We start from the raw sequence: 15,161 nt of genomic DNA, 5'->3' as shown, positions 1-15,161 counted from the left end.
AGTCCCATCGACTTCATGGGGTGACATTAGAGCTGAGTTTAGCATCTGATTTTCTCTTGTTATTAAATAATTTTGATACTCTATGGAGACTTGGTCCAACTTTGCAAGTAGGCAGGTGAGAGGTGGCAAGGTCTCTCCCGGGGAGCAATGCCAGAATATCTGTGGCCAATTCCCATATCAGAACAAAGGAATGGATTTCTCTGGGTGCTTAGCTTACAAAACTGTGACATGCAGGACCAACACCAGCTGACTCAGGATTGTGCTAAGTGACGTATAAGGCTCTACCCTCCTTCCTCCCTCCAAGAGCAAGCTCAGTGTTGCCTGTTGTTCTTTGTAGTCCAGTTACGCCCTATGTTACCTGTGTAAACATGGGATTGACTATGACTCAGTCTTGACTCTAATCTGCCTGACCCATTCAGCCAGCTGGGTGAAAACCTAAAATGTTAATGAACTGCCTACAGCTCTTGTGCACTTGTTTTCCTGGAAATGCCTTTTAACGTACTGATCAAATTTTCAGAATCGACACAAAAGTGACAAACATGTCAACAACCGCCCAGTCCAGGTCCTGATCAATGGCATGTAAGTCCTTTTTCTTTTGCTGTAATTTTGAATGGGAAGAGCACTTTATTAGTGATAATTTTATTCTGTGTGATTCCCAAAGGTCACTAAACAATTTAAAATTGAATTGTCTTCCACACCATTAGTTCACCGTGCAGTTCTGGACTATGTGTCTGATTGATGAACCCAAGCAGAGTACCACAATCAGTGCAGACATTATGGCTGTAACCTTGCACTGACAAAAAGTAAACGTTTTCTGTTCCTGGGTGTGTGTGTATATATATATATATATATATATATATATTTAAATAAGTGATAGTTTGAGAGTATTGTATTATTTTACTCCTTACCCTAGAAGTGACAAGCAAGGCTATCTTCCCATGTCCATTTATGTTCATAGCATTTATTTCTGCATGAAGAAAAAGCTAGGCATTATTCACAAGTCATTTTAAATTAAGAAGCAAGAACAGCTTCCTCATACACGTCATAATACTTTGAGTGTGTGTAGCGCTTCTGACTTAGATGTACTCAAAACATTTCAGCTGTGTGCTTTGGACATTGTACTGCTAGCACTGTTCTTTCCTGCAGAAAAAACAGCAGAGGCCTTGGCTTTTGTGGCAGACAGATGTGCTGTTTACTTGTGGCTCCATGGAGTCCAACTATGCGTAGGACACAGCTGTAGACAGCTGTGAAGTCTCTGGTGACTTTTTTTTCCGTACTATAGATAGCAGTATGTTGTGTAAACTCCAACAGATGATCAAACAGTTAAAAATATGACTGGAAACTGAAGAATAGGAACATACTTTTTGTTCTTTCTCCTAAGTAAACCAGTTTCTTAGTGTACTGTGTATTAGTTACTGTGTCTAGGAAACATACATTGAAACAGAAATTTTTTGGTATTTTGCCTTTGTTCAAAAACTGGAAACCATAGGTCCTGCCCAACTCCAATGAACACCAAAAAAGCAAGGCTGAGCTGAACTCAGGCATGAATACCCAGTCCTGTTTTGATATAGCATTTGATATTTCTCACCTCTAGGCCAGGCCCGCACAGAGCCAGATCTGTTGCTCTGGCCCTTAATGTCACTTAGAAAAACTAACAACACAACTGATTTTCCCAGGTGTTTGGGAAGTGTGTTGCAAAAAGTAGAGGGTTTTTTTCTGAGACAGTGTGACCCTTTAGGAGAAGGAAGGGAGTAGTCAATCCAGACAGAAGGACAGTGCACGTGGACTGTGCTGCTATTGTGGGGATTGGTCTCAGCCCTGCACAGGTCACACCAATCACTGTTACCGATTTTTTGTATTGCGATGGTCCCTTAGCTTACTATTGATCAGGCCACATTGTGGCAGGCACTGCTCTGTCTTATCAACAGCCCAAGTCCTGATGGCACCTACAGCTTGGCTTCAGGAGCAGAGCCGAGCATCCTACTTTCCCAAGTGGTGTTTGCTTTATGTGCCTAATTACTAGGAGTCTTCTTGCAGGTTAAAGGATGAAAAATGGATGAATGTCCAAGTGGGGGATATAATAAAACTAGAAAACAACAACTTTGTGACGGTGAGTACAGTTTCTCTCCATCCTGCTCACACTTATTCTCTGTTATTACTCATCACTCGCAAGCGAATGAGTCGGTAATGATGATAACTGCCTCAGAGACCTGCAGTGTGCAGAAACCACAAATAGCATTGCGGTGCCATGCCCTCTGACCATGTGAACTCATGCCAAGTCTGTCTGTCTATGTTCAGGCCGATCTACTGTTACTCTCAAGCAGTGAGCCGCACAGCCTGACGTACATCGAGACAGCTGAACTGGATGGGTAAGTAAGGCAGGCCCTTGGGTGCAATCACTGCTGCCAGTGCAAGGCCAAATCTTCTCTGGTGACCCTAGGTGCTGCAACCTTACCTGCAATAGCTTTTGTTGCAAGAGTTTCCTAATACATAGAATAAACTTTGGGTAGGTATCTTGAAAATAAAGTCTTCTGGTGGATACATTTGCCTCTTTCAGTGGAAATGTCATGTGAGAAGGGGACTTTTATTTTTAGTTACAGTTCTTATAACACTGAGAGTTAGTTTGAAATGTGTTCTTGCACTATCCCAGGTCACTGGCAGAAGCTTTCTATTTATTCTGTCTCTCTTAGTCTTTTCTCTTAGCCAGTTTATCTGGGTGAGGTGATCACAATTAATAACTCTGGAAGTCTCCCTTGGACTGCTATACCACAATATTAATGCATGCACACTGCAAAGGCTTCCAAACGTTGCTCACTCCAGGGCACAACTAACCACAAGTCAGAGGGCTGCAACTAATTTGTATTAATTGGAATAAACTGGATCCGACCGCATCTTCATGACACAATTTGCATTACCTTTTCTGCATTGCCTGGAGATAGAATCAGCTTGAAGGACTAAGCAAGACCAGAGAGATCAAGAAATTGTGTCTTTCCCAGTACCCTACAGACACCTCTCTGGAGTTTCCCTATCTGATTTCTGCTGAAAATGAGCTTGTAGTTCCTGTACATGCAAGTGCCAGGAGGCTCTAAACAAATGCAGTGTTTCTTTGACATTGCATTTCAAACTCCCCAGGTAGCTAGTCCCAGGACTTCAGTACTCTTTAGGACTAGAATACCATGGGAGAAGACCCAGAGTGCTCCTATATGCTCAGATACCTTAAGGTTCAGTGTGGTATGAATGGCAGGATAGACAGTGAGCTGCTCAGGGAGCTGAGATGCCTAGTCTTGCACTTTGTAGTGAAAATGAGAAGACAGAGCCACCTCACTCTCTTTGGTACCAGGGTACCATGTCCAGAATTCCTCTGGCTTGCCTGTCTTTGCAACTGAAAGAGACAACTACACCCTTTGGCCAGGTAAAAAAAGGCCAATGGTGGCATGGTCCATCAGATGTCTAAGGAAGAAGACTGTCCTCAAGAACAGAAGTTACTTTCAGGGAGAGCTTTCGGTTCACATAGGACTTTTAGTTCATGTTTTTGTCTCATGTTATTTGTTACAGTGAAACAAACCTGAAAGTGAAGCAGGCTTTGACAGTCACTGCAGAGCTTGGAGAAGATCTTCAGAAACTGACAGAGTTCAATGGTGAGTCTACACGGAAAATTCACTTTCCAGAGGATTTGCCCAAACACCAGAGTCCAGAGAGTGCCTGGGAGTCTTCCCTCCAGGCTGTCCCCTGCTTCCTGCTGGGAGTCCTCTGGGTGCAGCGGCAGGAGAACACAATGGGCACATTGCAATCTGTACAACTGATATAAACAGCATACACGGAGAAAGAGATCCCCCTTCACTTGCCGCTCTTGGTGCCATGCATGGCTATAACCTGAAACTGCATTGGTGGGAATTCTCCTTCTGGCTGCGCACTTTTCTTTAGCATTTGTCTGTATATGTTGAGATTACCCACCTTGAACTTCAATACAAGAGTTTGTGTAATTGCCCAGTGGAAACTTTTTTCCCAAAACTGCATGCTTAGTTCTGATCTCAAAATATTTTCACACTGCACCTTTACATTGATGCAGCAATGCCGATGCATTGATTACATTTAGCTTCTGAGCAGAGGCACTTTCCAGACACGATGCAAACCAAAGGACTAACTGTGCACACAGGACAGGTGGCTACTTCACAGCCTGAAGCCTTGCCCTGCCAGCATTTCCCTCCTCTCTCAATGCCACAATAAACACTACATTTTAAAATATTTAAAGGCAAGCAGTGCAGATGTGGTTAACAGGCAATGTGTCCTTTCTTAGAACTGTTTTATATATTAAATATAGAATAGAATAGAATAGAACAGACTAGACTAGACTAGACTAGAATAGAATAGACTATTTCAGTTGGAAGGGACCTACGATGATCATCTAGTCCCACTGCCTGACCACTTCAGGGCTGACCAAAAGTTAAAGCACGTTATTAAGGGCATCGTCCAAATGCTTCTGAAACACTGACAGGCTTGGGACATCGACCACCTCTCTAGGAAGCCTGTTCCAGTGTTTGACCACCATCTCGGTAAAGAAATGCTTCCTCATGTCCAGTCTGAACTGCCCCTGGAGCAGCTTTGAACCATTCCCACACATCCTGTCACTGGATACCAGGGAATATATAGCAGCACATACACAGAAAGGAGCCAGACCTGTCAAAACCAGACTAGTCCATGCTCACACATCATCTGTCTGCAGAGAGAGGATGGAGGAACAAACCAAGTGGTGTTAGTCACGTTCAGCAGTGACCTGCTGGCTGAAGTGTGAGGGCAGGATTACGGGAAGAGTCGATATGGAAAGGGGTGGAGTGAGTGCTGCTGTCCTTGGAATGTCTCAAGGACTGCAAGCTCTCAGCAATTATTTTTAGATAAAGAGGAAAAATATTTTTTAAAAAATTCTCTTTGAAATAACTAGATGATTCCAGGACAAATGGTGGGGACGTGGCAGAAAGTCAGCATAGCTGGAACTGTCTCTGGTAGAGTCATCCAAAGGCATGGGTTTTGCTTTTGCTTTCTACGTTGAGGTTTTACGAAATAATGTGTGTGGTCTCAGCTGAGTGTCAGCTCAGTACATCAGGATTTCTCTGAAATGTTGGCTGAGGTTCTGAGTGTTTTAGGTCTTGAGAAATATGTTTTTACAGGTGCAGTTAGATGCTTTATGTTAGAGTGGTGTACCTTAATTATTCTCCTGAAGAGGCTGCAGTGTGTATCAATTTGTAAGCAAAATGTTAATCTTAAATAATTTTTCAAGGATTTTCTGTGTAATACTTATCTAAGGATACTACATTCTTGAAACTGCATAATTAAAAAGAAGTCTCAACATATTTTTGAAAATTAAAACTTTTTTTTATCAAATATTTATTTGTCCTTTAAATCTCTATTTTAGTTATATTGTAAATAAAAGTGGCCTCTTCGCAATACTTAAAATGAATAAAATGTTTCCCAGGATGATTTATATTTGGCAGAGTACTGGAAGAGTGCCCAGAATCAGACCCAACCTTGCATTTCCCCAGTAAACCTCTGTAGAAGTATTTAAATATTTATGTAACTCTTTATCTAATTACTTCTTAAGACAGGAAGAGAGGAAAGGGTTGAGCAGCTAATACAGGCACCCAGTGGAATGCTTAATGTGAGTTATGATGTTTGTTGACATCGCAATGGTTCAGATAAGGAAGATACTTGCAAAATGCTGAACTTCTTTATTTGATTTGGCAAACAGAGAGATGAGAAAGGAAACAATACTTTTCAGTTACCTACTACTTATCACATGTAGACTTGGCAGTATTTAACTCTTCCAAGTGAAATGCATTCAGGTATCATCTTGATGTTAATGGGAGGGAGAGAGAGAAGGCATGGTGCCTTGCCGAGGTATCTTCAGCTGCAGAGTTACTGGGGTCAGTGAAGGTATATTGGGTGAACCTCTAGAGCTTCTCACTTTTTTTTTGATCATTCTAATTCAGTTGAATCTCTTCTGATCTCAAAATCAGCATATCAGTAACCCAGACCCACCGGCTCACTGGAAAGCAGAGGTGGATGTTGACACACAAGTACTCACACAAGCATTGTCCCACAGCTGGCATGAGGAGAGGCACAGTCTTCCTGGTGGGGGATCATGCCCTGGGTTTGGTTCACCAAAGTCTCATTGTGCTGTGTTTCAGGTTGCACTGCAAAGCCTCTGCTTTCTTTGTACTCTTCAAGGGGTTGCAAGGGCTGCATTGAGACGGGTCTGGTTACTGTAGACTTTTAGAAATGATGGAGTACAGGTCTAATTGTTCTTGGATTGCCTAGACGATAGAATAGAAGATCAGCATAGTTGTTAGTATGAGCTCTGGTGTCACATATGTCACAGAATTTCCTAATCTCTTTATCTTTCAAGTCTGATGATTTGTCTGCCCTAGAGTAGAGCTACTTTTCTATGAAAAGAACATCCATTCTTGATCTTAAAATTTGCAGTGGTGGAGACTACCACAAAACTTGAAGTTGTACTTTTCTTCTGGACTTCCATGGATTTTGTTTCCAGTCTCTTAAGCCTGGTGTGTTTTGTCTAGAACAGCTGGAAGAGCTGTATTCTCTGCAAATGCTAGTCCTTATGTACATATTTTCAGCCTGTGATCAAAATAACTGTGATGTTCCTGCTGATTAACGGAACAGACTGAACTCTTGCATTCCCTTTCAGTAAGGAGTATTTGTACTTTCCAGTTCTTTTCAGTACGTGCACAGCGCTCTGCTTTGAATCTTTAGATGTCAGGTGCAAAAGGTGATTTAAATAATCATTTTTATACCAAAGTATCTGTGTTTACAGTTTTGTGTGAACATGTTTTATTACAAGAAATAAATATAAAGTGTCAAAATAGAAACAGGCTCTCCAATCACTTACAGTGTCAGCTGCTTGGCCAAAGAAGGTAGCAGTATCTTTTTTCATGTGCCACTGGACTTCAGTTATAAAACAGATGAAATTAAAACACAGTGAACAAAGACACCTCAGTTAATTATTCTTTTGCAGCCTTCAGGCTATGATTTTTCTCGCTTGGGCTCCTGCAGTTTTAAAGAAAATGGAATAGGGATTATGTGAGGTCAGCAGTTTTAGCTAAAGTTATCCAGTGACATCCTACCACTATGAACCTGCTGTGAAAGGATTAAAAGTTAGTTGCTGCTTCAACATTTCTTCTCACCCACATAAAAGTTGCGGAAACTTTGTTTTGTACTCTACCAGCAAAAATTTGCCATGTTCAAAGAATAGGATAAATCCAAGTTCATTGTAGTTCATTGGATTATGACACAAATATGGGGAAGGAGCAATATGCTAAACCATGAGTAAATATAGGATACAGGATGGGAACGACAGGGTCAGGAGTGGACTGCAGCTACAGTGTGAAATATCCCTTGTCTGGGGAACAGCTGAGAATGCAGGATTGACTGACATCTTTCTGGGCCAAGATTTCCATTTTTGTTTTTACCTTCCTTTTACAGGTGAAGTCAAATGTGAGGCACCAAATAACAAACTAGATAAGTTCACAGGAACTCTTACTCTTCAAGGAGAGAAGTATGCCCTGGACAATGAGAAGATGTTGCTGAGGGGCTGTACTATTAGGAACACGGAATGGTGTTTTGGTCTCGTTATTTATGCTGGTAGGTAGAAAAATTGACATGTTAATTGCAGAGCACAGCAGCACTAGCATGGAAGGACATCACACCCAGTGTGCACAAAGGAACCAAGTATTTTCCTCTTTGGAAAATATGTTTCTACCAGGTACAAGAACAAAAGCAAAACAATGCATGAGATCCCTTGCCTTAACTCTAGGCTAGAAATTATGCATATTAGAGGGGATTTTAATCTGAGATTTTTATAGTGGTCTGTGAGAGAAAACTGGATTGCAAATGCTACATTACAACATCCAATTTCATCTTGATTGAGTGCTTTAGTAAGCAGAAGTAGTCTTTTATTTCAGAAATGTATGCAGCAAAGTACATAGGAGAAGTCTTGACCAATCAATAAGAAAGCATAGAAGAATTAAATCTGTTTAAGATTTTACATTAAAGCTGAATTAAGTCTGCCTTTACTGGCCCACAGTGGGCCAACTGGAGTCTTTCTCTCACCAGGCTTGTTCAAAATTTTTCACTCTTAAGTGTATTTGATTAAAAATTCTGCATCATTTCTATGTCATTTTAATCCATCTTGGAATATCAGACTCATAAATAATATTATTGTAGACCGTTAGTTCTACACTTTTTGTGAGCATAGACCTTCTATTGTTTCTATACTGCTGTAGACATGTGAGATGATGTATAATATGTCACCAATAACACAGCAGTATCGGGTCTTCTGTGAAAAGTAATTAAACCTGAAAAGGAGGATTGACTGTTGAAAGAAGAGACCAGGGTCAAAATCCAAATTTAATGGCTTTATGTGACTCTCTCCATATAATCTAAGGCAAGTGACTTAACCTTTTTCTGCCTAAGTTTCCCACCGGCACTGTAAACTGTATGTACCTGCTTTCAAGAAATCTACGATGGGTATTTATGCTGTAAAGCACAGTAGGGCCTCAGAGGGAATCAGCTTTAGAACAGCTAAGCTTTATTACTGAAATTCACAACTGTGTTTCATCTCCAGGGCCAGACACCAAACTAATGCAAAACAGTGGAAAAACAACTTTTAAACGGACGAGCATTGATCGGCTCATGAATGTCCTTGTGTTGGTGGTAAGTCTCATTAATGTGTCTTCATTTCTTCAGATGTATTCATGATTTCCAGATGTTCCACCTCTTTGTCCACACAAATGAGAGAATATCAGAAGTGACTAATGATAAGAAGAATTATGTAATAATTTATTAGCAGCCTGAATTCCGCAATGCCTCTGCCAGCCCTTCTTGCAAAGCAAGACCATTACATTGACAGCATTAAGGACCTTTCTTCTGAGCTTTTAATTTGCTTTGCTCTCCCTTGCTTTGCATTTTTTTGTGAGAATCACTCTGAAGCCTACAAATGCTTTTCCCCCTAGTAATTTTGTCATTTTCCATTTAAATAAACATTAGCAGTTCTCCCTCTTCCTCCTGATTTCTTGGCATCTCTGGTGATATCTGCATGGGACTTGATAATTGAGTTTGTTAATTTACATGATGCCAGCTTCTGACTTAACGCATCAGGATAAATGTTAGACATGGTCTCATTAATACTCAGAAACTGGTGTTTTTAGCAGCTGGGAAATTTGAGAACACTAATCTTACATAGCAGACGCTCTCCTCAAATAAGAAAATAGATCTGATTCGAGGTTAAAGCTTGTCAGTGATTTTAACAAATGGCAAACAGTTCCAGGCAGAGGTAGTGACCCTTTTATGGAGACTCTCCCAGGTTTTTTTGAGTTCAAAGCTGCTCAGAAAATGAAGACGTACACTCTAACACTGCTTTACTCAATGTTGCTTGAAGAGAAGCTTTTAAGTTTTAGTCTTTTATTTTCCTTTGGGTCCAAGTTTTTCATGCTTTTTCATGCATGCTGCACCACCTTCAGTTTATGACACTGGGAAGGTCTGGTGGCCACTGTTCCCTCTTCTTCCCTCCAGCCCTTGCTCTCCAGCCTAGCCTGCCAAGCCAGGCTGGGACCAGGATCCAACATCAGGTGCTGGAGCAAGCCCTGGGGAAGACAAAGCTTGAGATGTCTGACAGCAGCCTGCCCACCACAGCAAGGCTGCCCTGAGCTCTCGCTGCCCTGTGTGACTTCATGTCTCCTCAGCACTGGGGCTTGTAGCACAAACATCTCCAAGACTGCCCCGCTCCCCAACCTTGCCACGTCATCCCAGCCCCTGCCCTCCTGCTTTTTTTCTCAGGATCCCAAAAGCTCTTTAAGCGGGCTCATGGATGGGAGTTGTTACAGACCAAGCTGTGCCTCTGTGAGACTGAAGTAGTGCCAAAGCAGGACTGTGGTTATCCTGACTGCCAGAGCTGTGAAGCAGTGTCCTGAATATCTGTGTACACATATTTGCTGTAAAGCAGGGCCACAGCACAGAGACACTCCAGAGTCATCTTCAAGCCCTCTTGAGTCCTTGCTCCACGTACAGTAAGAACACAGCCTTGACTGTAGTAACATTACACCAATCTCTGCCAAGTGAAAATCTTGATTACCATCATCAACTTGTTTTCCTCAGTGTTTTCTTCCCTCGCACTTAAGGGCACACCAAAATCAAGCAAGGTTTGGGCCTCTTACATTCAAAAATTTGCAAGTATTTGAAAAAAAATCACATTTTCTTAGGTGTTCTGCTATGTTTTAGATGGAAAGGAGGATGGGCTGTGCAGTAGGGCTGTGGGGGATCCACCAGGCACAGAAACGGAGCAGACTAAAACTGAATAGGTAGCTTGGAATTTAGCATTTGATTAAGGTTTGCCAAATCTCCTTTCAAAAGTCAAGGGTCCCACCCAGTGGTTTCAGTCTGTTTGGCCTCTTTTCATGAGTGCAAACAAGATGAATTTACCTCCTGGCTCCATTTTAAAAAGCTGAGCAAGTTGCGGTTGATTGTATCAGCCTCTGCCTGGGTTCTTGGGCTCTGATGGACACAAGGGTGTGTTTTTCTCCTTCACACATTTTTAAGGCACCTAACATTTTAGTGTCGAAGTAAAGCTCTGTCCTACCCTAAGCACCAGGCTCTTTGTGCACAAGAGGGATGTGGCATCAGGTCCTTCCAGCTCACTGGGTGGTTGAAGGTTACAAAGCGCGGTCATAAAAAGAGGCAGTATATTGCGCTCTTGAGTTTGGAAATACAAAGCATCCACAGCTTGCTCTAAATAGGTCATTTTAAGTGTAATGAAACTTGTTCCATGTTAACACTGGCAAAGCTATTTCATGTTTAATTGCCCATAAAACTTCCAGGCACAAAGCAGTGTTTAAGCAGAGTTTGCCAATGGACTCCTGGTTAAATGTTGCCCTGGTCTGTCCCAACAAGGGTTAATCAGGAATCAACCTTTCCAGATGGCAACCATAACTGTTTTTTCATGTTTGGGAGTGTTTCTCGGCAATCTGAGAGAGAAGTGAATGTTCCTCCACCAGGGACGCACCCGCCAGCTCCAGAAATGCTTTTTCCTCCAAAACTTGCTTTTTAACAGGTTTGGGGAAGCATTTTTTCAGAGAAATAGGGCTGTCACCTTTATCTCTTTTTTTCAGAGAAATAGGGCTGTCACCTTCATCTCTTAAACAAGCTACTGCTTCAAATCCCGGAGCAGAACTCAAAGTGCCAATACAGAAAACGAGACAGTTTGAATTCACAGTCTAACAGGAAATGTTTGTCAAAAGTCACCTCCTCCTTACAAAAATCCTACTCAGTCCTGCAGAGGATCTTTTGCAGCCAGTGCATGGGCAAGACCAAGAGAGGGACAATGTTCATGATAAGAAGCCCCATGAGCATCCACAAGCCTACGATCAGGGTTTTTTCACATCCTTCTCTTGCAGAGCTGTGGTTATGATTACCACACCCTGCATACAGTTGTTTCTCCACACAGAAATTAATCTCTGGGGCCACTGTTAACATCTCAGTCATTTGCATTTGTGTCGAAGTGAACAGCATGTTAGTGAACTTTGTGTAAGCACAAGTATTGCACACAAGTTGAGCTGTTAGGGACGAGAGAGTTGACATGCCAAATGCACATAAAGTAAAATGTACATAAAACAAGTGCAGTTATAGACAAGAGCTGATGTGACATGGGTAAGTCCAGCTGCTGTCTTGCCCCATGGGCATTTCTGTTGCTGAATCACACATTGAATTTCCTACATGGATTGTAATATTGTACAAACCGACTATTCTTAACTTGTGAGGAAAACTAATTAATTTCTTTTACAACAGTCAAGGTCTGCAGAGAGAAGTAGTATCTTTCACTTGACCAACAGAAATATCTATAAAAACAGGCAGGCTTGTCTATTTTCTCAATCTATGTCTACTGGTTTCATAAGGAACATTACCTGTCCCTGGGTCATGCCTCTCATATATCCTTAAGTCCTGTGATTACAACAGCACAAATTGAAGTCTGTTTTTACTGCTGGTCACAGAAGCTTAAAAACATTGCACCACATTCCTTACCAGCAAGCAAAATGGTCCCCATTTCACAAGTGGAGTAATTTATTGGGCCTCCCACAATTAAACAGAAAGCTACTACTGATGTGGGAAATAAATATGTCCCCTGAAACTCAGTCCAGCACCTTTACTTACTGCAGTACACTTTCAGCAGCTTCTTGGTATTAAAACTCAAGTTGGTCAGATGTGAATTTTTCACCAAGTGATTTAAATCACTCCATAAAAATGTCCTTCTTCCTCTCCTAGAGTACCTCAGCAATACAAGTATCAGCTCTATCAGCAATGTTTCGATGTTTGTATCTCAATTATTGTTTTTTAAAAAGGTTGATTACTGTTTTCATGTGATGATTGTTACTGGGTGGCCTTACACATAATGGCCCAACTTACTGATATTTGCTCCCTAATGATTATACTTGCAAAAGATTATTTTTACTTGCTCTGTTGTGCAGCCTGTTGTTTCTGTGTTTTCACATTTTTATTGGGACGTTGGTTGTTTTAAGTCAAATGTTTGAAGAAGTCTGTATCAACAGAACTGGTTTTATTAATCATTTGTCCAGGAAGGATGTCAAGCTGACTTCAGTTTATCTTTCCCACAATCACCATTTCTACCTTTCAAATATTGGAATTACGTTAGCAGATTTTCAGGGTGGTGGTGCTTCCCAGTTTTCAAAGCATTGTTAAAAATTAACCTTACTTTTTAGAGAATTTCTTCGTTAGTCCCTCTAAGCTTTCATCTTTAAATTACCTGGACCCACTGGATTGAAAATGGTTATTATTAGCAGATAGAGCCACGCAGTATTCCTTGTCACAGAACATAATCTGTATTTTCCATCTGCTATGTCATACGGGATAGAAACTTCCTTCTGCTTTCTTCTTCGTTCATTCTTAGAGGGCTGTCTCTTGAACATGCCTGCTCTTCTCACACCTGTTCATGAGTTTACCTTTTTCTTTTTTTGATATTTTATATGACTATTAGATACTCATAGTTCTATAATTTGCTGCAGTTTATAATAATTTCTGTTAACTTCCCTTCTTCCCCTTCTTTTTGTATTATTTTCCAAATAGTTGTACTGCTATGTTCTTGTCTTCTTTTAATCAGGAATGCTTTATGACCTATGTAATGGTTTTGTGTCTATTAAATGGTGTTCCTGAGCAAGTCCCAGTTTTCACTAAGGTGTCCCACTTTGAAATTCCTTTCCCAGTTGCTCTTCCCCTGGTTGCTTTAGGCTTTCAGGAAATAGGCTTCTCTAAAGTCCAAGGATACACATCACTGGTTAGTGTTGCCTTCTGTTTGCTCAAAGGAAATGTAATCAGATTGTGATGGCAGGTACCAAGGCAGCCATTAGTTCTGAGTCAGTGATTAACTCTCCGTTAACCATCAGAATGATACCCAGTGCTGAATTCCAACCTGCACAGTGCTGGATTTTCTGTGTTAAAAATTATATTTAGTAGTTTTTCAGAAATGGCGAGGAAAACTATAATGCACCCAGCAAACAGCCAGGTAAAGTCCTCCACGCAGTTTCTACTCCCAAGTGTGCAGCCAGATGTTTGAGGACCCGTAGCTCAACTCACCTCTAATGAGGTTTGATGTTCTGCAGCCAGCTGCCCATGAATACCCTGGTTTAGGTGTCTGCTTGGGACTTAAATCCCCAGCTGTTTGAGGTCTTGTGATTCCAAATCGCCAGACTCTGCACTGTGTAATTTTGTCCTTGATGTAAAAGTGTCATAACTTTGCTGGTTTTCCTCCTTTATCCCTAGGAACATTTTAACGTGATTCAGGCTGTCCAACCCAATCTCATTAGGGTCTTCTGATTAACCTGTACATAATAAATTCTTTGTTTCTAAAATGCAATATTTTGGGGTTTTTTTGCAGATCTTTGCATTTTTAGCACTCATGTGTCTTATCCTAGCCATTGGCAATGGCATCTGGGAGTATGATAAGGGCTACTACTTCCAGGTCTATCTGCCCTGGGCAGAAGGTGTCAACTCTGCCTCCTACTCCGGCTTCCTCATGTTCTGGTCATACGTGATCATTCTAAACACGGTGGTGCCAATTTCGCTCTATGTCAGGTATGTGCCCGAACCTGCTTTCATGTTTCATCTTAGGAGAGCTTTAGCTCTTGCCTTAGCTGGGAGCAGCATTTTCCCTAGACATAAACGCAACTCCATTGTGGACAATCGCTCATAACCACAGTGATGCTTTTCTTATTTCCGCTGCCTTTAGAGGTGAGGTTTGGACCAGGGACAGCAGTGAGCCCTGGAAGGGGAGAGGATGATTTTGCAGTTAAAGGGGAGGTGCGGGTGTCGGATACTATAGGAGTAAGGCTGGAAGCCTGCTACAATTACCGTCTTGCTCTCTCCCACTTGCACTGCCCATCAAACAAAGTGAATGGCATGTTCTTTGAAGTTGCTGTAGGGCTCATGTGAGGAGTGGTTTGCCAGGTAAGTAAGTGCAGTCAGGTTGAGGATCCACAGTACTTGGTGCTATATGAGCAAAGTGAATGTCTCCACCTCCCAGAGAACTTAGTGCTATGTTGGTTATTGGAGAGAGGTAAGCAGGGGTAAAGAGTAGGCAATGCAACCGTGACACTCTCAAAACCTCGAGGCTGGGGTGTAGACTGTATAGTTTATCACTGCACCTAACCCTTCAAACAGCTTTGCTACTGAGACTCTCTCTCATGTTGGTAAATATGAGGAATTAACCCCATTCCTGTCTAGTATGTCACACCAGCAGCAAAGCGGAAATTCATGTTGTCTGCAAACTGATACGGCTCCTTAGTTGTATTGAGTTACACAATGACTTGCTTGTTGTGGAGCTGTGGGTTGTTTGAGCCGTGGCTGCACTCATCCTCTGGCACGGGGCTCAGCCCAGCCCAGAGCCCTGCTGGAAACTGTCCCCACCTGAGCATCACTCCCAAAACTGCACCAAGTGAAACCCACTGCTCTTGCCTTGCTTTTCAGTCTGAAAAAACTTTTCAAATACATTTATAAGAGGTTGTTTTATAAATAAAATAAAGGAATATACTATAAGCCTAACAGATTGTTTCAGTGGGACCTGCTTCAGCACTGCTTGCTACAGGCCA

The 15,161-nt window shown here is 41.7% G+C and overlaps 1 protein-coding gene across 2 annotated transcripts in view; it reads left to right on the top strand.

Moving 5' to 3' along the window:
- LOC126036146 (phospholipid-transporting ATPase FetA-like) overlaps window positions 1-15,161 on the top strand; it is a 75,843-nt gene that overhangs the window by 33,431 nt on the left and 27,251 nt on the right. For both annotated transcript variants that reach the window (XM_049795557.1, XM_049795558.1), the window contains exons 6-12: window positions 518-579; window positions 2,038-2,110; window positions 2,299-2,369; window positions 3,556-3,638; window positions 7,495-7,653; window positions 8,636-8,724; window positions 13,952-14,148. In XM_049795557.1, coding sequence (XP_049651514.1) covers window positions 518-579; window positions 2,038-2,110; window positions 2,299-2,369; window positions 3,556-3,638; window positions 7,495-7,653; window positions 8,636-8,724; window positions 13,952-14,148 — 734 coding nt within the window. The remainder of the gene's footprint in view (window positions 1-517; window positions 580-2,037; window positions 2,111-2,298; window positions 2,370-3,555; window positions 3,639-7,494; window positions 7,654-8,635; window positions 8,725-13,951; window positions 14,149-15,161) is intronic.

Source organism: Accipiter gentilis, chromosome Z (genome assembly GCF_929443795.1).
Source record: "Accipiter gentilis chromosome Z, bAccGen1.1, whole genome shotgun sequence".
In the NCBI taxonomy this organism is placed as follows: Eukaryota; Metazoa; Chordata; class Aves; order Accipitriformes; family Accipitridae; genus Astur; species Astur gentilis.
Note: the sequence above shows the minus strand (reverse complement) of the source record. Positions and strands in the feature narration are given on the sequence as shown.